Genomic DNA, 24272 nt, shown 5'->3' with positions numbered 1-24272 from the left:
GTATTAGTCACAAAAGTAACTCTGTATTAGAGGAGTCTAAGGTTTCCTATTGAGTCCAATGTGCCTAAAGTATCTGTGAATCGCAGCTGCCAGTTAAGCAAGAGAAAGTGATTCAGCAAACCATCTTGATAGTGTATGTAACAGTGCTACTGCTGGGGAGTTTGGTGAGTGCCTGCTTGCTGTAAGCACTCTGCATGTGTCCAGTCACGAACCAGAAAGCTGGATAAAGCTACATCCACCCAGTGGTCCTTGCTAGCAGAGGCCTATACCAAATGGCTTCAAAAAGAGGACAAAGGCTCTTGGAATCTGCCCCAAAATGTTTGTTTGATCCTTGCTAGCTGAAGGCAGACATTTTTAAAATTTTTTTTCCTAAAGCAGAAATTTTATTGCGCATCTTCTAAATCTATCAATACTTTTTTAACAAACGTGACCATAGTGGACGTGTAGAGGTGCTCATTGCATGAGTATTCAGAAGTAGGTTGCTCATATTTTCACTAATGCTTTATCCAATCTCTGCATTTGATTTGGACTGTGATAATTCCACTTCATTACACTTGAATGCTATTAAGGCTGTTTTAGCTGTTCTGGCACGTGGCCTTCTTGCTGGGCCTCATTTCATTGTTGTTATTAACAATGACAGCATTCATTCTGTCTCTAGTTTTTAATTCTGTGGTGCATCGCTCCGACATGGAGCATTCCACCTTCTCCCCCCCCCACACTCCCCCCTTCCCTTGATTAGTCTCTGTTGAACTTTTTTTCATAGTCTTAGAACATTACAACCATTTGATAGCTCTGTCAGAGTAAGAAATGGTACCTCTGTTCCATCATCTTCAGCCACCTCAGGGATCCAGGATGCTTGTGGAAGCTGTGGTCACTGACTCTCCATTTAGGCACTTGCATAGGGTAGCACAGATCCTGCTTAGTTCTCTCCTTCAGCCAGGGGTCATTCTGCTACTTTCTCCCAGCCTTCCACAGTGCAATCTTATATCAAAAGGACAAAGCGCCTGTTTATTCAGGTTGTCATCTTGGACTGAGACCTATTCTGTTTGCAAAATTGCAGGAATTGCCATTCCCACGACTTCCCTGATCTCTCTGTCTCAGAGGAAATACACTTTCTTTGCTGCATGTTTTGTACTTTGTGTGACCAATTAAATGATTTCCACCTCCCCCTTGCTTTGTTCTCTTGCCCTCCCAGGCCCAGAGCTAGGTACACAGCAGGGGGAAGGCTAAGTGGGGCTGCACAGATTTTAGTTTCAGTCTTGCATTTGGTTCCTATGATAGTCTATCTAGGCAAAAAAATATTCCTGTGTGGAAACAACTGTTTGCCAAGCTGAAAATACAAAACACAAGGTCTCTGGTGAGGTGTGAAATATTGGGTTCAGTGTCCTGAATCTTAGACAAAGTGGAATAAAACTTTTGTTTTTTTAAGTAAGAAAATGGAGCCCCTCCATAATAATAATTAGAAGTCCAGAGTAATTTAGTGGTAGTTGCTTTTATTCTGGGCATAAAGTCCCAAACTCCAGGCTCCAGGAATGTGCATTCTACCATCTTCAGCTGTCTCCCAGCTCCTGTGATGTGCCTGGCACATGCTGGTCTGCATCCTGACAGAGAGCAGCAGAAAACCTGGGCAGGAGCCAGAGAGGTGAGTAATGAGGGCTGAGCTGTGTCTGTAGTTAACTGTCAGCCTCGAGAAGCTTTACCTGGAACTGCTGTCAGGGAGTGAAACATCTGTTTCATTAGCAAGCCTCTGTGGCACATCCCATTGTGGACGTGGAGCAGTAATAAGTCATCCATGGAGACGTGGCCATTGCCTGTGGGGCTCTTGGAAAAACTGAGCAGGAAACGTGAGTAATTTTTAAATAGGTCTCATCAAGGTTACACAATGCTCACTTCACATCTGGGCACTAGCCTGCGGTGGCCATGTCAGCAGGTACTTCAAAGGCTGAACCTCAAAGCTGGGGCCTTAGTCCCCATCAGTCTCATAGGCGGGAGCCGTGCTGCTGACAGTGGGAGCTGGGATGCTCTGCTGTAGGCATCCTCATTTGAAAGTTTATGGCAGGAATTTTGTGCCCCCAGTGATGTGCCGATCAAACCCTGCTACGGTTTGCTGCTAGTCCTGGGAATATTACCCATTCATCCTCAGCACATTTCTGCAGCAGCACAATACTAAACCTCTGTGCTTTCTGCTGAACTCTTAATTGAATGCCCTTCAGTGTGCAGATTATAGCGCTGTGAGACGGCCACAGCAGATGCAATCTGATTCTTGAGAGCTTTTCATACCCTCTGATGAGAACTAGCTGACATTACAGCAGGAACTCAGAAGTCAAAGACCTGTATAATGAATGCTCTTAACCCTACTAACCCGTAGGCCCGTAGACCAATCATCTCATACAGCAGACTTCCTAAAGCGCTAATCTCAGTGAATGCTACATTTCATAATTCATGAGCATGAACAATATTAGTGGGCTGTAAGTTTTGAACCGTTCTGACCTTTGTGTACCCAGATCCTCCTCCCCCCCAAACCTCCTGAATCTGTTGGTTAGAAATGTTTGATACGGGGTGTTTCAGAGAGGGAAAGGGAGTGCAGCAAGCACAGGAAGGTTAGGGCAAGACTGAAGCATAAGACTAAAAATGCCTTTTGACCCATCCAGCATGTCACTTGCACTGTGGTAACATATAAAGACTTTTGCAGTGTTGCCTAGAATTTAAGCTCATGAGCCTCTGGCTTTTCCATCCTCACCATTTTGTAAATTTAATTAATAATAGGCTGTTATCCCCTTATGTCAGTTACTGAGTACAGTTCCTATTTATGGATTGGGAAACTGAGGCGAATGACACTGTGTCTCATCAAGGGTACACAGGAAGACTGCGTCATGCAGGGCACGAGGAATTTTGAGAGCCTGCATTGCAGCACTCTGCTGAAGCACCTCTGGGTATGCTTCTGCTTTTGAAAAAATTACCTGGATCTGTTAAGGAGCACCAACTCCTTGGTGTTGCCTTGGTCGGCTGCATGACAAGTCTCAGCTCCTTCAACTTGATCGTTGAAGTAACTCGCTGTTTTTTTAAACCAAGCAATGCTAGTGACATATATTTTATAAGGTTTCAGTAGGTGAAATTTTGAAATAAACTGTACTTTTTATATGCGTGGATAAAATAATACAGGACTGACTGCATATCTCCTAAGTCATTTACTAAAATAAAAATCTGATAAAACCTCAAATAATTTTCGTTGCCACAGTTGCATAACGTTCCCTGCAAAATGCAAATTTGTTTATGCTATACCACTGACACATTTTCTCCCTTCAAAAACATTTACAGAGGAAGAGGGCCTCAGAAAGGAAATGCAGAACGCAGTCATTTAGTTTGACTGACTACTGCAGTAAGTACAAGGGGTCTGGTTCAGTTCTTTGGCACCCTGTTGTTACACTGAGTTAGCTGTGTTGACAAAGGGGCAGTGCCTCAGACGTAGGGGTGCAGAGCACCCATGCCAGTCCTGGCTCTCTGAGTGTGGGATCTCATATGGAATACTGTCATCCTAAGTTGCACCATCCAGCTTTTTGTGATGGAGCGCAAAACTTCACTCGCAGCAGTGTTTTGTAAACAGTGGTTTCTGAGCAGCACACATTTCCCTCTGTAGATATCCCTCGTTTGCAGTGCTGAAGTAAATGGGAGGATAAGTGGATTCCAAAAAAACAAGTGTATTGGAACAGCAGGAGAAAAAGTCTGGTTGTTAAAACTGCTCCGTACGGGCAGATGACTGCATTTACGGGAAGCCCTGCTCAAATCATTCACATGCAGTGGGAGTAGAGGAATATTGGCCTGTCCAGAACAGCTTGTCTGTCACTACGTGTTGCATTAAATTACCAGACTGACTAGGGTAACTGTGCTCATTGAGTGGGGAAGGAAGTGGTTATTCTTCCAGCTGGACTCCAGGTCTCCCTGGAGAAATAGTGTTTATAAAGAACGAGCCCATCCGTTACAAATTAATGCCTTATAAGTTAGTCAAATTCAGAAACACCTCTCCCCTCCCACTGAAGTTTCCTCATCCAGCTCTTGTTCCACAGGAGAAAAAGTTCAGGCAGAGCTTGGTGGAGGGTTTCTTGGTTTCTGCGCACTTGCTTTTGGCCGGCCACTTAGAAGACTTCTGCTCAAGTCAGCACCTAGAAGTTTGCTCTCTCTCTCTCTCAAGCTTAATAATGCAATCTGCCACCTCTTTGCAGAGTCTCCTTTATTTATTTATTTTTAAAATCATGTAAATTAAGCACTAGTCTCATGTGTAGGAACAGTAGAGGTTGAAATTCCCATTGTTTTGGCTGTATTTCACACTTTGCATCTTCTTCCCCTTCTCCCTCTTCTCCTAAGTATCAAACATAGGGTTTGTCTCCACTTAAAGGGCTTGGCCTTTATTTGTCCTTCAAAAGCTGCCATCAAAGCATCTCTGTGTGCTAAGATGGTAATGGTTAGGTCCCTGATCTTAGTTTGGGCTACTTGTCCCTTGGATGCGAAACTGCTGTGAAGTCCCTGACAGTTCTCCTTTGGACAATTGCCATGCTGCACTGGACAGGCTGAATCACCAGCGCACCACCTTTCAAAACCCAACTTCAGTCATGCTGTTTCCTTTCTTGCTCAAGCCAGTCATATTCTTACCTCTTCTGATCTTTCAACTGCAAGTTCCTGGGGACCAGGAACTGAAATCTTTGCAGGATCTATCACAATAACATTCTGGCCCATTATCAGGGGTTGTAGAAATAACACCATACAGGAGTAATTTCAGATGCATTAACTTCTTAGCAGAAAGAAAAGGTACTTTTGCAGTTATATAATTTCCAAATGACAGTCTTGGGATGTCTAAAATACATCTTCATCTGTAGGTGTGAAGGTACAATACCAATGTTTTCTTTCCAAAATGCGTAGGTCGATTGCTGCTTTTCTCGACAGTGCAGTTTTTGCTGCCATATGTTCTCGTTTTGCAAAACCTTCAGTGCTGTTAACTTAGCCTAATGTAAACAAATGATGCTGTGTGTTGTATTCCAAAACGCTACGGCCGAAAAGACACCACCTGAAATTGTGTTTGTGTTTTTGGTCTTTTTTAAACTTTGCTGAAAGTTCTGCCTGCTGTAACTTTTCTTTGAGGTTTTGTCTTCAGAAGAAAGATATGGAGATCTTCCAGTGCCAGACAAACTAGGAATGTGAAGAAGTGCAGTTTGTCTTGTGAATTTCTATTTCTCTTTGGGTCTCTTGCAGGCCATGCTCGGCTGAGTAACACTTAGCGTGCTCTTCACCTCAAGCTGTTTTTCTCTTTCAACCAGGATGTCAATGTGGGTGAAGGGAGCGAGTTCACTGACAGTGGGATTGAGGGAGCAGCCACCGACACTGACCTCCTTTCCAGACGCTCCAATGCCACCAACTCGAGCTACTCACCAACAGCCAGTCGGGCTTTCATCGGCAGCGACAGCGGGAGCAGCTCAACGGGCGACGGGCTTCGCCAGGGGGTCTATGAGAACTTCCGCCGGGAGCTGGAGATGAGCACCACCAACAGTGAGAACATGGAGGAGGCCGGCTCTGCCCTCAGCGATGAGCAGAGCAGCGGCACGCTCAGCTCCCCGGGGCAGTCAGACATTCTCCTGACTGCTGCCCAGGGTACGGTACGGAAAGCCGGTGCTCTGGCAGTGAAAAACTTTTTGGTGCACAAAAAGAATAAGAAAGTGGAGTCGGCCACGCGCAGGAAGTGGAAGCACTACTGGGTTTCCCTGAAAGGTACAGAGCAAACGTAGAAGTGTCCATTCAAACAGAAGTCCGCATTGATCCTTGGGATGGGTGTTACAGCAGTTGAATATACCTCTAGGCCAGGCTCTTTAAAAAAGCTGCCGTGGTAATTAGTTGTCTGGGTAGTTAGTAGCAAGAATGAGGAAATGGTCCTGATTTTTCACTGGAGAGTTTTATTTGATTGCTGTTGTCATGCTTGCGTTATGGCATGCGAGTTGTCAAAGATTTGTGACTGTGCTGCAGGGTTCATACTTAGGGGTCCTGGTGCCATCATCTGGGATGGCTTCTCTGATGCCTGGGTGTTTGCCTTTAAGAGGCATGTCTAGGGCTTGCTGATGGACCAAATACCTGTGAGCAGCCAGCATGCACCTGATAATGTAGGTTTCTAGTGCAGACGGTGGCTGCTGACATATGTTTGTGCACGGGTTCTGCTGTGCTATACATTCCTGTTTTGCTCTGCACCAATTGTACCTTGTTCTCCGAGGCCTCTATTTGCTCCAAGGGTAGTAACGCCTAGTGAGTTACAACACATTGGTAGTGTGGTCAGGAAGCTGTGGTTTGGTTGGCAAGGCTAGCTTGTGACTTAGGAGACTGTCACTCCTCTGTGGCATAGTGGTGACCAGTCATCCAACCCTCAGCACCCAGCCTCCTTGCTGGCCTCCTCAGCTTCCCAATCCTCGCAGCCTTCACTCTGTGAATTTTTGCAGTGGTGTTCCATCCTATTTGGTGTCTGAGCACTTTAAACATTAAAGAAGCAGCAAAACTTAGGAGCTGGCCTCACAAAACAGCCTCTCGTTGATCTTTATGCAACAAAATGAGGAGCAAAGCCTGCAGTATCAGGACTGGGCTTTTTCCCCTCAGCTGCGACCAGCATGGTCTGCTCTTTGGAGGAGGTAGAGCAGCGGGCTGCATCTCCTGCTATGCATGGGGCTGTCCAAAAAGCTTGGGTTAAAGTCCTGTTCTTCCCAAAGAGCACTTGCAGCTCTATTTTAAAACCAAGGAGAAAGGCATGGCCCAGCTCTTCCTTGCAGTAGTTCAAGAGGCTGGGAAAACAAAAGAGGAGACGCCTAGGGTGAGAGGGCAGGGGAAAGCCCTGATCTGTTGAGAGCGGCCCCACGGCAGGAAGGTCTTGCTGTGAAGAGCAGGCACACAAAGGGCCATCTGGGAGGAGAAAGAGGAAGGATGAGCAGAGAGGAGATGTTATTTTAAAGTGCTTTGACTCAAGTGGAGTGTTTGCTCCTTAGATTGCTGTGCCTTAATAATGTTAGTATTTAAACAGGGCTTTGAAGTTAACAGCTGCAATTGTTTGTCTGCAAATAGTTTTCTGTGTGGCTGGGTAACAGGGCATCACTTTGCACCAAGGGCTGTTTCCAGTGAAGAGAAACAACGCACCAGTTTCAGTTTTAAACAATTGGAGATTATATCGGGAGGTGGGAGGGAGAGAAAGAGACCCTAGAGTTGCAGATTTGCTATACCTTTCCTTTTTTTGTTTTCCCCCAGAGAATCATAACGATTATTTTGTAAAACCAGCAGGTTCTTTGCCGTCATCAGCTGAAATGCTTTTTTTGTTTTTTGTCCATATCACCACCGTGAGTCATAGTTGAAATGTTGCAGTGGAATATGGGTTTTTTGTGTGTGTGTGACTTCAGCGAGCACAGTTCATTCCAGTCTGTTTCTCCTTCCAGTTATTCATCTGCATGCAGTAATTAAGCAGCCCAATCTTTGCCTTGGAGGGACTGCAGTAGTTATCAGCTGCAGGAGGCTGAGGCCGAGGTGTGCCCCGGGCTCTTGGTTGCTCAGCAGGGCTGGCAGGGCCAGCTTGCAGCTGGCTGCCACTGCTGGAGGGGCTGTGCTCCCAGGCCTGCATCTTCCTTTGGGCTCCCTTGGCGGGATTGGGTGGCTGTGGAGGACTCCCCCACAGGGATTTATAATGACAGGTCTCATCCAGGGCTGTGTTTTACCGCCTGTGACCTTCCCTGCTCATATCTGCAGCTGTTTAAGCAGTCGCAGGGTGAACAAAATGGCTCTGCTGGGATACAGCTGGGTGCACTGCACGGCTGGAGGTGTGTAGAGCTGGCTGGGCTGCTGCTAGCACTGTCTGCCACAGGGCTGAAAACCTGAACAAGCCCTGGCAAATCCTCTCTCACCCCTGTGACAGCTTGATGGATGATGTACAGTCCCAAGTTTTAGCTCTGAATAGGTGCAGAATGGCTGTTGCATTTAAGTATGTTGCTTGCTAATATCTGATTCTCTCTTTTAGGATGCACGTTGTTTTTTTATGAGACTGATGGCCGATCCGGCATTGACCACAACAGCATCCCAAAGCACGCCGTCTGGGTGGAAAACAGCATAGTGCAAGCGGTGCCTGAACACCCCAAGAAGGACTTTGTTTTCTGTCTCAGCAATTCTCTTGGGGACGCTTTCCTCTTTCAGGTTGGTTTGGACTGAAGGTTTTACAGATTTGTTCTCTTTTTTGTTCCACTGACAAAGGAGGGAATCTTAGTGCTAGTTCCAATCAATGAAAAAATCTTGCAGACTCCAGTAGGTTTGAGATTTTCCTCTGGCAGTGCAAGAGGAAGGACACGATATATTTTGTAAAGGCCACTCAAGAGACCCAACACCATATGTGAATCTCTGTCAGATCTGTTTTTATTGCCTGGCAGGATCCTCTTTGTCTAGATGGTTGGTGCAAAGTAACAATTAAGAAAAATTTTGACATCTCTGTTAAAACTACAAATTTTGCATTGCTTTGTAGTGCAGTTATGGTGTACCTACAGATGAGTACAATTACTAGATAGGGGACACAGAGTGATCCCTCAACTGTGACACTTCTCTGTGTCTTGAAAGAGGTGTATAACCAGGATAGGAGCTTGTGGAATAGCTAGACTGATTTACATGACCAAGTCCTTGGAACTCATGATGCGTTTTTCATTTCTGACGGCTGTGCAGAATTCAGGCATCAGTCAAAATTGTGCTGCTGTTTGACAGTACACTAAATTATTATTTAGAATTATTATTTATATTTTCTAAATTAGAAAATAGAGATGTCTGAACATTGCAGAGTATATATATCCAGAGCTTATACTGAAGATCAAACATTAATTGATGTATTTCACTAAAGCATATTTAATCTTTTTGATAACTACTGCTTCCTTGAGTGATTTTTTAGGGAGGCATTCCAGTTTTTCATCACAGTTGGTCACTAGTCAAGGTGTGATCCCCTTATTTCTAAGTACCAACCTACATTGAGGTGGTGCCATTTTCTCCTATTTGGGTTCAGTTCTCTTAACTGAAGGAATTGCTTATTTATGTTTAATTTCCCTTTTCAGTGACAGTATATTCAGAATTTCTTGCTTTCTTAAACCAGAAATTACTTGCCATAACCTTCCCCCTCTGCCCGCCCCCCCCCCCACGAGCACATCTTTATGCTTATACTGTAGGTCCTTTTTGCTGTCCTAAACAAATGACCAGATTCTCAAACTAGTACAAAATAAAACAACTTTGCTGACTCAAAAGTGGTGATGGCTTACGTCTTGAAGAGACTATCTGATTGTATACTTAAAACAGCAGATTTTTTCTTCTCTGCTGCCTCAGCTTGGTTTTTTTCTTCCCCTCACAATGGAATACTGCACTGTCCCTCTTCAATTTCATGCCTTTCTTGGAGAGGGTAAATGTATTTTGCCACCTGGAGAGCTTCATCTGGGAGGAAAGCGTGGTGCTTGTGGTCTCAGCATGTATTTGAAAGACCATCAAGCACCACCTCCTCCTGGTCCACTCATACAAATTATTTTCCTTCCAGTTTTCTAAGGGAAAACCTTAATTCTCATAAAATTAATGCCAGTAGATGTAAAATAGTGAAAAGGTCACATGCAGCACATTTCATAGGGTGCCATTCATTAAAAACCCTGTGTCATTATGTCATGGGTAGATTTTCTTGTAACTTTGTAGTAAATAGCAAAAGTGAGCCTTTTCAAATGAAAAGGAATAATTTTTATGTGACATGTCTCCTCTGTCAGAGAACTCATGCAACTCTAATGAAGCAGAAGCAGAAGAGAAAGAGGGGATGGATTTGGGTAGATCAGCCACAGTGGTAGAAACAAAGTGCTAGTGACTGTGCTGTAGGGCTTGCTCTTCTGTGTTCAGAGCAGCCCAAGTATGCATATGGCTGTTCAAGTTAAGCGTTGCTTAACTACTAATGTCATACATACATATCCCCACATGATACACTGCTGTAGTAGTGATTTTATAGAGAAGACACCACAGACTTAAGTAAGATTATTTTCAGTCCTATGGAGACTGTATACTTAGGGAGAAAAAAATAGGGTTACTTTGTGACGCGTACAGATATTGGACATCTTGTAAGCCTTCCCACTGCATTGCACCTAGAGACATCACGTACCTCCTACACTATAATTCCTTGCTCAGTCAGTTCTTATCATGCCTACACAAATCCATTACTTGTAGATGTCACATGTATTTTCCAGGAGCTCAGTGCAACTTGTGACACCACTTACATATGTATCAGATGTTTGCAGCTTGTTTATGTGGTCCTTTCCACTGAGAAGCAGAGTGACTCCCCATGCCTACTTCTCTACCAGAAGGATCTTGAACTCTTAAAATCCTTTCCACATTCCTTTTCTTGTTTAACTCTTCCCCAGAAGCCCAGATGAAACCTGAAACTAAAAGTATGCAGATAATGTTTTACAATTGAATAAAATAAAAAGATGACCTCTTGCTACTATACTTTTATAGGAATCAACAAAACATAGCATCTCATTACAAGTCCAGTGGTACCCTCTCCTGTTGGAGGTGGTAGGTTTCACCACCTGATGAAAGCAAAGTGAATCCTGTTCTGCAGTTTCTCACCTTGCAGCAGAAACTCCTCAGGCATGAGGATTTCTTAACATGCCTTCTGCAGTAGCAGTAAGACATTGTAAGCCTGCATCTATGAATGAGGGCCTGTTAGTAGTACTACCTGGGTAGGGAACCTGCCCAATTTTAGCAATCTGCTTTGTACAGTGCCTACTGAAGACATGAAAAAACAGTAGAAGAGCAGGCTTTTTTGGCGTAGACCCTGTCTTTTCCTAGTGTTCCTAACCTGAGTTAATGAAGATAATGTCATTTGGGACGTGCGTGTTTCACCTGTTTCAGTCCCACAAAACTTTTGGGAGCACTGACCTGAAGACTAGTCTGTACCTGAGTGATTTCTGAGAGTTGTGCTTCTGTGGGAATCTTTCCATGGCTTTGGGAAGCTGCAGCCTTAGCTGTTACTTGTGACTGCAAGTAGAGCAGTAGGATGACCTTCTTCATCTTTGCTGGCAACTGGAGAAGTCATACTGTGCTGTCTATTTATAAAGCAGGTATCATCAGAAAATTTAATGAGAACAAGGTGGTTTGGCACTTTGCTACCTTTTCAACCATGAGCCAAATACCAGTGTGATTACTGCGAAAGGCTGGCACTCAGAGCAAGTCCGCTGCAACCCTGACTTGACTGTAAATTTTGTTTTACAATGTACTGTAAAAGGGAGTGAGGTTTTGTCAGAAGACCGAGAAGATTTATGTTTTATTTTGAAAGTCTTGAAAAGGAATGCTTTGAAGTATTTTTTTTTTTCTGTGTCAAAAGCCTCTAATCAGAAATGCCCTCCTCCAGGAACACATGCTGATGTCCACTGCCCAGCCTAAAGCTTCCCCTTTTTCCCAAACTGTCCTACACAAGCTTGGGAAGTGACAGTGCTGGGGCTGTAAAACTTATGATGATCTTGCCTTAAATAGTAATAGGGTAATCTTCAGAGAGCTTTGGGATCTCCAGAAGCAGAAAGCTTCGTCTGCATCATAATATAGCTAGTAATAGATATCATGGACAGGTTTTATGTCATTAATTTATTATTAACTGTTGCGTGCCAAAAAAGCTTTCCATGCTGCAAAGAGCACAGAGGCTGCTGCATTATTTGCCTTGGGGAACTGAGAGTTTAGAAAATGTTATTAAATGATGAGCTACATATTCTGGAAACATTGTATTGAATTCCTAAAAACTTACTGGGAAACACTGTACAGCTGCAAAACATAGATATATGTGTAATTTTAGGTGCTGAATGCCTAGTGCTGTGCTAAAAATGGCCTGATTAAGTATGATTTTTTTATTACTTCTCTCATAAGTGGATTTAAGGCTTTGATTCTCACGATCAAAGGGAAACAAAACTCCTTGGAATTGTGTTGTTAATCTCCAATCAATTTTAAAGAGGATCTTGACTTCTTTTTTCCTCTTTCCCTCTCTTCAGACCTGTAGCCAGACCGAACTCGAGAACTGGATCACTGCAATCCATTCAGCTTGTGCAACTGCAGTTGCAAGGCAGCATCACAAAGAGGACACTGTCAAACTCCTGAAAACAGAGATAAAAAAGCTGGAGCAGAAGATCGATATGGATGAGAAGATGAAGAAAATGGGTGAAATGCAGCTGTCCTCAGTAACGGACTCCAAGAAGAAGAAGACCATACTGGATCAAGTAATCTTGCCTGCTTGTGTGAAATGGGCCCCTGACAAATGTTTAAGGCCTTCTTCACCTTAGTGGTACCTCTGTCTGTCCCCACTCTGCTGCATGTGTGTGCTGGCAGATCTCCCCTGAGTAGATAGGATGTGTGTTTGCAGAGTACTGCCAGCAGCCCAAGTTGCACAATTTATCCACCCAACACGCTCTAAGCTACAGCACAGGTTCTTTCAATCTTCCTGCAAAGGATTTTGCTGCCTGCATTAGTGAGAGCTTTAGGGGAGCAAAGAGGCTACCAGAATACTGTGGGCAAGAGGCAGCAGGATGTTGTAGTGAGAGCTGACTGTAGACCAACAAATCCTGCTGCCACAGTTGTCTTCAGCATAGAAGAGGCTGATTCTTGAACCAGTAGATGGGATGAAGAAGCCATCTCTGATTTCTTCTAGTTAGAAGGATCTGCCCTGATCTCATGGCTGAAGCCCCCACAAGTCTTTCTGACTTCAAGTGGACAATACAGTTGCATTTGAGAAGCAGAGAGCCTAGAGCAGAAGTCTCTCCTACTGTTGCAGCAGCACCTTATTTTAGGAAACTAACATATGGTGCCTGCTTCATTAGTTTGTAGCTCTTTTGCCACGGCTGCCAAATGTGCCTGTGATGCAAACTGTAGGGAGTGGCTGGGGCCATAATGTGCTAAACTGAAGGGATTTTGTACCCTTAGAAACTTATGGGAAGAGCTGAGAGAGGAGATGCTTGCTGCTGTTGAAAGGGTTCCATTCAAAGGCTGTCAGTGACAGTAAGAGGGCAAAGCAGTCTCTCCTTTGACGAAAAGGAGTTTTTCTAAACACTTTGAAACCGTTTCCTATCAGCAATTTGAATTATTTAATTCCTCACATAGGCTGATTACAGTGCTCTTCCACTGATAAGATTAATTATTCCCAGTGCACTGCATTTTTTTCAAATATAGCGAGCTCCATTTGTGCTTACAGCAGTGCTGCTGCAGCTGTTTTGGGGTACTCTGTTTGTGAAACTTGGGTGGTTTTTGGTCTTCTTGTTTCTTAGATGCCCTTGATGCGTGAAAGAAGCCTCTTAAGGGAATACTCAGTAAAGAATCCTGGAATACAAAGAAAATTAAAAATGGAATGTTAATGCTATTAATTAGCATTGTATCAAACGGGAGGTTGTCCCAGGAGAAAGCTTCTGCCTTGAACACTGAAAAGATGTTTTACATCTAATGAAAAGTTTTTAAAAACTGTGGGTTTTTTATCCTTTTTGGGCTTAAGAGCGTAGGGAAGAGTGAATCGAGGTTTCTTTTCTTTGAAAATGAGATCAGCATTGGTGAAAAATATATTTTGCTGGGAACAGTGGACATTTTTCAAACTTCTTCATTTCACTTGATCTTTTCTGTGTACAGATTTTTGTTTGGGAACAAAATCTTGAACAGTTCCAGATGGATCTATTTCGGTACCGCTGTTACTTGGCTAGTCTCCAAGGAGGGGAGCTCCCAAACCCTAAAAGACTGCTTGCTTTTGCCAGCCGTCCAACTAAAGTTGCAATGGGCCGCCTTGGAATCTTTTCAGTCTCTTCGTTCCACGCACTGGTAAGTTTGGACAGAAGCCAGGGGTCATCTTTGCCAACCTGAAAATCTCTTCACGTGCCCATTACAAAAATCACGTTGAGAAAGAGCAGTCTGTATCTGTGGGGTGAGCCCTTACTTTAGCATGCAGACTATTCTGTTTCCTGAAAGATGTGTGTGTCCTGGATGTAAACTAACAAGCAGATGCTTGCGAGCCATGATGTTATAAAAGCGGAAGAACCATGTCTAATTTCCAGCTTTGCACACTGAACATGCTTTCTAGAAACAGGACTTCCTGTCACAAAGAACAGGCTCATCTCTGATGTCTGTGTTGATGGGCTTGATCCAAAAACCCTGTGATGTCAATGAGAGTCTTTCTGAGGCTCTCAGCACGTGTTGGCTTAGACTGTCTCGGGTATGGCTTACTTTCTACCATATGGATGAAGCTACTGACCAATTAGTCTAATATCCTGTCTCTAGTGATCAACACCTCATGCTCCACATGAAGGGGAAATGTTCTTCTCTGCTCTTTATGGTGTGACATATTTAAAATGGTTGTTTAAATGTAAATAATGTAACAACACAGCTTTTAAAAATACAGGGAAATGCATTGTAAAACGGTGGGGTTTTTAATGAATTTCAATCATAATTCTGTAGTTTTGTCTTGGGCTCCTGGAGCTTCAGAGAAATAGCTGAACTCCACTGTTGTCTTGTAGATGTCAGCTATACCCTTCAATTGAAACTAGAGCTATAATTCAGTAAGGGGCGTTTTATTCTTTTATACATGAAAAGATTAGCGTCATCATCTTGTTAATTGCTGGTGGATTTATGTATTTTTTTTAAGTGGTGGGCTGTAATTTACATTTGTGCTTATTTTTTTGCATCTAGCAAAGCACTGTTAGCCTGAAAAACAATCTGCTTCTTCATGCTGGTGTCTCTTGAGAGCCAAGTGAAAAAAAATGTTTTGAATATGTTGTGTTGGAGAAGACACGTGCTTGCTTTTACTTGAAGCAGACTCACATGTCCCTCTGTGCCCTCATGGATATGGTGCAGTGAGTCTCAGGCTCCAGCTGCATACTGCGTGGTGATTGCACCGCATCCCTGGCTCACTTGATGTTCCTCACTGTGTTAGCCAGAGGATGGGCTAAGCCTTTCTGCACAGTGTCCCACGTACAGCTAAGAGATGCATCACAGCTAAGAAAGGCCAAGCTGTGGAAGAAGCTGTTATTTCAAGTTCTCCTTTTCCTTGATTTCTCAATGTTCCTGAACAAGAATCACCATTACTCACACAGTGATGGTTCCCTGGGTACACAAGCCAGCTTTCTGTTATTCCCATCTTTATATAGGTTTTTGTATCTGATGCACCCAAACAACCAGTTTCTCAGCTCCTTAGCTTGAGGGATCACTCAGAGGTTTGGCTGTTCCAGCTAGGGTTGTCATATTTTGTGAGTTTTGGGTGTGGGAATAGAGTACAAAGGCATTCCAGGAAGCGCCTGGCCAAGTCTGCAGGGTAGGTCTGTCTGTCTGTCTAGCTTTGCCTTTTGCTACCGTTTGTACCTGCCATCTTCTACCACTCCCTTTTTCACAAGAGAGGAGCTAGCTGTCCTGATTCCACCTCTGGATGGGAAATCTGCTTAAACTTTGGCCTAAGCATAGCATCTCTGACTAAGCTTGCAGTAATTTCTACCAGAGTTTCCTTATTTGGATAATGCTCCCCAAATATTTGGTCTCAGTGAAAGCAAATAGCTTTCCCTTCTGAAGGAGTTGCTTTGGTCCGTTTTTCAAATATCTGAGCAGTTAACACTGCTCTAATTGAAAGGATCACTTCAATTCACTTTTTTTCTTGTGCTTTGCTCACACCTTCAGATGTTGTGTATCTTTAAGGAAGTGTAGGTTTTAAACACCGTGACCTATCTGCAAGCCTTTGTCTGGCCTTGTAAAAGTTATGAATCGGTTCAGGATGCCTAGAGTGCTTGCACAGGAAGGAGCAAAGAAAAAGACCAAACTTTTTGTAAGCAGCAGTCAAGTTTTTGAAATGTCAGGCTTTCATAGAATCATGGAATCTCAGAATGGTTTGGGTTGGAGGGGATCTTAGAGATCATCAGGCTCCAACCCACAAGTGAGGCTGTTCCCCACCAGCTCAGCTGCCCAGGGCCCCATCCAACCTGGCCTTGGGCACCTTCAGGGATGGGGCACCACAGCTTCTCTAGGCAGCTGTGCCAGCACCTCACTGCCCTCTGAAGGCTTTGTGTGTTCAGCTTTGAAACCTCCTTAGAAAATAAAATGGAAAAAAAAAAAAAGAACGAACCCCAAACACTTTCATTGATGTTGAGGTTTTGCTCTGGGTTGAAAAAGCTGCTTTAAAACTCCTCAACTTGAATGCCAAAAAACATGTGATGCCGTCCGTAATAATTTTTAATTCTTGACACTGGAAGAAATGAGTTAAATTGCAGTGAGAAGGAGGTAGCCTGGCAGCAACAAGATTGTCCCTGTTGTGAGCACGCGTTGTTATTACAGCCTTTGTCTCTTTTGTAAGGATATTTCACTGTTAGATTATGTAAGCAGCGGTGCGGTGGGATGCTGCAACCTTTGATTGTGAAACCATGTGGCACTGACAGGTGGCGGCTCGCACAGGGGAGTCCGGTGTGAGGAGAAGGACTCAAGCCATGTCCAGATCTGCCAGCAAACGGAGAAGCAGGTTTTCTTCTCTCTGGGGGCTGGATACTACCTCGAAGAAAAAACAAGGGAGGCCAAGCATTAATCAGGTAAGCGTGTGGGAGTTTGTGACACAAGCGGTTTCAAGCTGACCTGTTATCATGCAGAATGTAGCTCGTGCAAAAAGTCACACCAAGCACTTACACATCCAACCTAAAACTTGTCTGCTTGATTTTTCACGGTATGTAGCCGTCACATTCCATATCCTCTTCAAAAATCAGTGACTAATTACAGATAAGTGTACCTCAGCATCCTGAAGTGCAATTTGGAGTTCATACCCTTCTTTGCGGATTAGGTTACATTACTACTGCTGCATTTTTGCTGCTTCTGCTTTTTGCTAGAGATAGTTCCCCAAAACTCAACAGTGAGGCAACAATATAAAAGAAAGACAGTTTTGTAACAAAATTTAAAAAAGGAAAAAATATGGAAACTTTAATTTCCTTAAATTAAAAGTATGGGTTTGTAAAATATTTGAAATGTGGCTAAGTTTGGGGAAAACTTTCTGAAGTAACAAGGTTTGTATTTAGGAGAGTCAGTCACTTTGAACTTTTAAAAAGCAAAAGCTGAAACCTTTCACTCCTCAGATGTTTCTAGAAAATGTGGTAGGAAGGTACTTCCCTGTTGTTCTTTCCAAACATCTCTAGTTACAGCTTTCAATTTTTGAGAGCCATACCTCATCTAATTGCAGGAAATGAAGGCTTTTCTCCTCTTTCTTTCACTTTTGGAGGTGGGGGAAAGGCTTGGAACACATTTTGTTCCGTGCACTGTGATTACTTCTTTCAACGTAGCAGTGGGTGTTTGTTTTGTTGAGCAGGGGATTAATGCTGGAAAATTATTTAGCTTTCTTTTTAGTAAGACATTAGATGTTCACCTAGTATGTAGTGCCTGAGCAAGAGCTCTGGGTTTTGCTGAGAAGCACCAGATGCTCTGTGAGTACATTCTCAATTCTTCGCGCTGGTGCTGAGGCATCCATGTTATTTTGTACTTGTTTTCCCCACATCAAGCACAATCTCTTATCCTTAGCTACGATCCTGCCTGTGCTATCTCCTCAGTGCTGTGTTTTTCCTGAGCTCAGCCTTCTTTTTCTTTTGATGGGAATAAATGCATTCTTCATGCTTCCTCCCCATCCCCATCCCCATCCTCACTCCCATAACTCCTCCATTACTCCCAGGCATGGAGAGGGATTTTGTTCCAAGTTAAAGAACAGTCGCGCTGGAGAAAGTCAAGAAACGAAGTTTTGAGAAAGCGTGGGAAACTCCAAATGTAATGTCTGAATGTATTTCCCCTGCTCATATGTAGCAGCATGCAGCTATTTGCAGAGTTGAAGCAGTGAGCTCTAAATTCTTGAAGTGGAGTGATTGGTCCTGCTTCATTTTAGGCGCAGTATACTTAACAGTCAAACCCAGCAACTCGATCATAAACCTGTGGTGATGCATAGCTATGAAACTTAGATTTCCAGTTTTAAGCTCAAGTTTCAGTTGCAGTAACAACCTTGTTTTTCCCCTCCACAGCTGTCAGGTAAGAGCTGTGCACAGGGCAGACTGTTTTTTGCAGGTGTGTTTTGTCTGGTGCCTGTCTAGTACAGTGTGATGCAGCCACCCAACTGAGCACAAAAGGAGGTAAAAGGTGTCTAGCTCTGCAGTGTAAGCTAGTGACAGAGCACTAAACAGAGCTGACATCTGATCTTTCAGCGTGGTGTCCAGTCACCAGCTTGTCCGCTGCTCCCCATCCTTTCTAACAAGCTGATATTTTCATTTTCTGTGTTTTTGAGATGAATGTTTTTATTTTTCAGTTTGATTTCTATGTTGAGTATTAGATAACACTGTTCATTGCCAACTTTTGCAGCAGATCAATCTCGTCAGGCCCTAGTTTGTCCTGCACAGGGAGCAGATGTACACTTGTGTTTTAAAACAGAGTTGCTCTGTTCCTCAGGTGTTTGGTGAAGGAGTCGATTCGGTAAAGAAATCTCTCGAAGGAATCTTTGACGATACAGTCCCGGACGGCAAGGTAAAAAACACCAGCTCTCCAGCTGCCTCCTTCCCATTCACAGCTTAAATGCAGCATTGGCTTTGGGATGCAAGGAGACACAAAGCCCCTGGGATAGGAGCAGAGAGCAGCCTCTGCATGCTATAGCATAGGCTGGTGGCTGCTCTACAATCGGTCTGAACTGATTGCTTGTCATCAAAACTGTTTGCAGTGCATGGCATCCTGAGCTCAGAGGAGGCGCCAGGCCCAGAAAGGTATCAGCACTGCACACCAGGGAGGTGCCTGTCCGCAGGAGGAGCAGTCATTGCTGGGTCTGGGAAATGGCTCCTTGTGGTGTTGGCCATGTGGGGTTTTCATAATTTAGGGCTACTGCAGCTATGAAGCACAGTGTTTCTCTGTTTTGTTTTCACGTGCTTCTGCAAGCTTTTGCATTTGCAGAGACAATTACAACTGCTTTCTTTTTCCCCAGAGAAAGCCAGCTATAAAGCAGCATTAAGACAGTGCTAAGGGGCACATTCTTCATGTAGTGAATATGTATTTAGCTGCGTGAGCCCACTTGAAGCAAATGGGAATTTTGCAGCCCCATCACTTCGTGGAGATTTATAGCTTATAGTCTAACTTGGACGTACAATAGACAGGAAATTCAAAATAAGTGCTAAGATTTGCTACTTTGGCATTTCTGGATGTAACATTTCAGTTTTATTGGCCTTGGATTGGTTTATTTTTGGATTGGGAGATGAAGTGCATTCAAGTTTTAATTTTAGAACTCTTTTTTATCACTCTCATTTTTTTTGTTGCATTCCTAGCATTCTCAATAGCCATAGGCTGAAATCCCAGGATACACACATTGCACCAGTTTAGCTGTGTGGGTGGCTTGGAGAGGCACACTTTACATTGCTCAGGTAGAATGGCAAAGTTTTCCAGTCCAGGCAAGCCCTCAGCCTGTGTTTATGAATAAAATGTCTTTACTATAAGAGGTTTTTTTTGTACAGTATGTAACGTTTTTTACACTGTGAAGAAGATCTTACTGGGCTCCTCTAGTCATAATGGATTTTGTCTGCTTAGAGGGAAAAAGAAGTGGCACTGAGCAGCGTCCATCAGCACAATCCTGACTGTGATATTTGGGTTCATGAGTACTTTACGCCGTCTTGGTTCTGCCTGCCGAACAACCAGCCTGCTCTGACAGTCATCCGCCCCGGGGACACCTCTCGAGATGTGCTGGAGATGATTTGCAAGGTAAAGGCTGCCAGTGTGCCCTGGAGCAGGGCAAATGTCTGCAGCTATGAGCCCTTTCATTTCAGCCTTTTCAGATGAACCTCGTAGTGTTTTTTTCCTATGCCAGTGCTCAGGCGGCACTGTGTTTGAGTGATCAGCTGTAAGTTAGATGAAAAATGTGAATTACACTGAATTGTGCAGGAAAATCATGCTAATGAAACTGTAAGAAAAGTTCTTACAGCTGGAATTAAACTTGTCATGAGAAGGTGGGTTGATTTTTGCCTTTTACACTCTTGCCCCTGTGCATGAGTCTCTGAAGTGCCTTCACACCCTCTCATGCCTCTCACCTGCCCACCTACCTGCTATCCCTCCACTGGAGGCCAAACTGGGTGCGGGATCCTTCTCTCTCTCCTGGCCTTGTTCTCCAGCCTGCTTCCTTTCTCTGCATCCAGTCTCCAAGCTTTCCCATCACCTGTTCCCTCCATTGCCAGATGGAAGATCCCACCCATTCTCACATGTCTGGTTGCCCTGTTTCCAGGTGCTGTTCCTCCTTCCTTCCCCCTGCCTCTTACTCCCTTCTGACTGGCGTGGGAGAGCAAACAGCAGTGCCAGGAGTAGGAACCAGTGTTTGCTGCCTGCATTGCAGAGACAAACTTGCCTCACGTAGGTGGTGGGAGGGAAGGGAGAGGAAAGCTTTCATCTGCAGAAAAACCACCTGGATTTCTTTGCCAGATGAAATATCAGAGCCATTTGGGCATTAAAAACAGTTGCATCTCAGCAGAGAAGTTAAAAGCTTTGACAAATTAAATACAAGCTTTCAGTTCTGGCATCCGCATAATGTATGTTTTCCACTAACCAGCTGACTGCAATCTAGACCCAACTCATGTCACGTGCTGCTTTGAAAAATGAGTCCTCTTTTATACAACAACAGCAGCAAAAGAAAAGAAAACATTTATTGCTATCAGGAGCTTAACTTTGGGGACTTTCAGAACACTTTGTATGTGCTTCCAAAGAGAAGAATGGTGAGAGAAAGGCGTTTGTTTGGAATGATGATACAGTGTGCTCATCCCTCTGCCAGGTGCACTGTTAAAGGTGGCTACAGCTTGTGAAAGCTCCTCATTGTATTTGGGAAAAATTGACATTTTTGGGGGAGAGACATGATAGGGAAGCTGGATGACACATTATTAGTAATGATTTATTTTTCAGACTTTTATTTTCCTTTCGGTAAGAGTGATTAACTCAGTGGACCACATTCTTAGCTGGAGTAAACTGGTGTAGCTCCATTGGTTTCAGTGTTGTCCTGCTGAGGATGTGGTTTTTCACTGTGTTTTTTATTCTAGTGGGTGGTGCTGTATAAGGAAATGGGGAGGTGGGTGAGTGTTTGTTTTCTTGAAGAACTGCTTCTCATCTGTTTCTTTCCTTTCTGTCAGAGTTTTCAGCCTGGAAAACACTGATGGATGCCTTCTTTTCTATCATGTTTAATAATCAATCTCTTTCTTCTGTGTCTTGCATTCAGCTCATTTTTTCCCTTTTAATATCTGATCCACATCATTTCACATCAGTTTGCCATCTGCCATCAGAGAACCAGTCAAGTTCTGGTATAGTAAACATTTCAAGATCTACATTTCATATAAGCTTCTTCATGTTTGTAGATGCAGATAAGTTTATCTGTGCTATTAAACTGAGCTTGATTATCAGCGAACATTAAGTGCACTCAAGTCATTGTAGAAAATGTGTTCTTATACTAACATTGCTGCTTGTTATTATACAGCGAGTTAGGTTTTGGATGCTGCTGACACTTTTATGATTCAAGATTGGTGGGAGTTGAGTCTAAAGCACATTTTAAAGTGGTTTCTCAAAGATTTCTCCTAAGATTTAACTAATAGCATTGCTTGGAAGGCAGGAAAAGTCAGTGTACATGATTAAATTGTTTCATATGGATAATAGCTATTGGTGTGAACGTGTATATATATGTATTACTAAAATTTGCGTAATGATATGTCTTAAAATTGAGTAGAAATGCACACGGTACATATGGATGTAGGCAGAAGCAGTATGGAGAGAATAACACCAAAACTGAGCATAGAAGACTACATGGCATTTAGTCTTTTGACTGAAGTACATAAAAAGTGAGATGCAAAAAACCTTCTATTTTCTCACCATTTATGTTTTTGAAAGGGACAAGAAGCATATTTTCCTTAGGTCTTTGGATCTATGCTCCAATTCTCTGAGAATTGACTTAAGTCTGTTGCTCTGTAGGCTTGCTTTGATTTTTAGCTGGTGTTTTCCAGCCAGAATGACTTGGGCCACACAAGTGTGAAGCTAGAGTAATACGATGGCCTCACCAGCATGTTTCCATGATGCTGTAACTTCAGTCCTAATTCAGTCTCTCACACCAAGCTGAAAAAATACAACCTTTCTTGTATGTCCTGGTCCTTTGCTAAGGCAGAAGACGTGGAGGGGAAGAACATGTCTCCTCTCAGGCTGAGTGGTCCCCTGGAAGTGCTGTCCTCTCTTTTAGTAGAGGGGTGCCAAAATGGATGAATAGTTCAGGTTGGGTGCTGACCCAACTGCACCCCTCAGAGCTTTTTGAATTGGTTCCCACCCTCGACTGTAAGTTCTTCTTCAAGAGCACATCAGTTAACCTGGTCAGGTTGGGCTTTAAATTGGATTAGCTGCTTAATTTAGTCCAGATATAGCCAGAGTTATTAGGAGAGAAATAAATAAACCAAGATGCTTATTTGCTCTGCTAAAGGTGTTTTGGGTGGTCTTGAAAGGATATTAGTCATACTAAAGCTGCACTGTTTCTGCTCCCACATCCCCACATATGGATGCACAGCTAGGCCAGCAACAGAAAAAACGTGTTTTTAGAGCATGGCTTTCAGGGCAGACTGCCTGTTTCCACTTCAAGACAATCTTTCCTTTCGCTTCAGTAGACAATTGTGCCTCTATCTCAAAGAGTTTAACTAATGTAAAATTCTGATGTGTACAAGGCATTGCTGCAGTATATGTATTTTAATTAACTAAATGTTATGGCTCATGTGCTGCACCACCACAGCCTTAATGGTGATGACTTGCATTTCCTGACGCCGGGGGGGATTGCACTGCAGTGGATGAATGGCATCCACCACAGCTGATGGTGCTTCTTGGATGAATTGAATGCCTTATGTTTTATCCAGTGACCTCTTTGGGCAGTGCCTTTCTCTGGAATGGCTCAGAGCCTCAGTGTGGCATTTGTCATCTTGTGTTGGCTTCCTCCTGCTCTCTCAAATGGCCTGCATAATCTTCTCGCAAGCAAATCTCCCTTCAGAGACCAATGGGTGTGAGTCCAGAGGCACCATCAACTCTTCCTGCTCCTGTAACAAAGCCAGCAGCAGCCCTTTTATGGACCGCTGGGAATAGAAGATCAAGCCACCCGCTTGTAGGAAAGGCTCCTCTGTTTAGATGGTGTCAGGTGAGGGGGTTGAGGAGCAGTGTGAGGCAGGAAGATGTGAGTGCAGCCTGTGGCCTTTCTGCTCCAAAGCGCCTCGAAGCCCTGGGCTGGGTTCGTCCCTCTGCAGCAGATTGTAATTCCTGCCAGCCTTCTGACGAGCTCATCAGACACCAAGGAGTGTCTCTTTGGATGTCTGCTGCAATGAGCAGGTGGTTGGAGGTGGAAGTAGCAAAAATACACAGCACTGCGTAGGGGGCTCTTGCCAAACCCTGGGCTTTATTAAATCACATGTAATTATACAGCCTCAATCTGACCAACCTAGCATTTGCTGGGTGACTCTCACTTGGCCATACCTGAAGCTGTATGAAATGGAGAAGACATATGAGATCTTATGCACAGGAGACCACAGAAGATACAGTTCAGTGCAGGAGCAGACTCTCAGGTTGCCCTGTTAGATGGTTGGACAAGGTGATTTTAGTGGACTTTTCCAACCTTAATGATTCTATGATTATAGTTAGTTTTTCTGCTAGTATGGTTTTTCCATGTAGGACTTTTTCCCCATTAACCACTTTAAATGGCTCAAGCTTTTCACAGGCTTTCAGAGAGCCTTATCACAGGCTTTTTGCTCCACTTTTCATTTGTGCTATCTGCGTTTTTATGTCTCCTCCTGTTTTTGTTTAATTTGTGTGCATGGTGCTCTTCATTTTGTGTCTAGGAGTAGCATGCTAATCTGGCCAGACACTAATCTGGCACTCCTATGTGTCATTTCTGAACAGCTACAACCAATTCTGCTTCCCTTGAGTTTCTGAGGTGTTTGTATGGATGTGCGTAGAGGAGGAAAACTAGGAAAAAAAAACTAGGGAAAATGGTTAGTAAACAACGAGCAAAGGTTGTAAAATGTGTATCAAAAAAGAAAAAAGAGTGTGAGGCTCTCCTTTATTCAGTTCTTTTGTTTTGTCTTTTGATCGATTTCAAGTTGCTTATTTAAGTAAGCAGGTATTTGCAACAGAGTTGACTCCATTTCAGATGTTTTATGTAAGGACGACGTGTTTTTTGAATCGGACATATCTGAACGCAGCAATACAGCAATAGATCTGTC

At 43.6% G+C, this 24272-nt stretch overlaps 1 protein-coding gene across 6 annotated transcripts in view; it reads left to right on the top strand.

Moving 5' to 3' along the window:
• TIAM1 (TIAM Rac1 associated GEF 1) overlaps positions 1 to 24272 on the top strand; it is a 143586-nt gene that overhangs the window by 71232 nt on the left and 48082 nt on the right. For all 6 annotated transcript variants that reach the window (XM_042810473.1, XM_042810471.1, XM_042810474.1 and 3 more), the window contains 7 exons: positions 5310 to 5757; positions 8027 to 8199; positions 12045 to 12269; positions 13663 to 13848; positions 16443 to 16589; positions 18472 to 18546; positions 19591 to 19761. In XM_042810473.1, coding sequence (XP_042666407.1) covers positions 5310 to 5757; positions 8027 to 8199; positions 12045 to 12269; positions 13663 to 13848; positions 16443 to 16589; positions 18472 to 18546; positions 19591 to 19761 — 1425 coding nt within the window. The remainder of the gene's footprint in view (positions 1 to 5309; positions 5758 to 8026; positions 8200 to 12044; positions 12270 to 13662; positions 13849 to 16442; positions 16590 to 18471; positions 18547 to 19590; positions 19762 to 24272) is intronic.

This window comes from Centrocercus urophasianus, unplaced genomic scaffold (genome assembly GCF_019232065.1).
Source record: "Centrocercus urophasianus isolate 14NV4802_14NV808 unplaced genomic scaffold, USGS_Curo_1.0 seq_12, whole genome shotgun sequence".
Lineage (NCBI taxonomy): Eukaryota > Metazoa > Chordata > Aves > Galliformes > Phasianidae > Centrocercus > Centrocercus urophasianus.
Note: the sequence above shows the minus strand (reverse complement) of the source record. Positions and strands in the feature narration are given on the sequence as shown.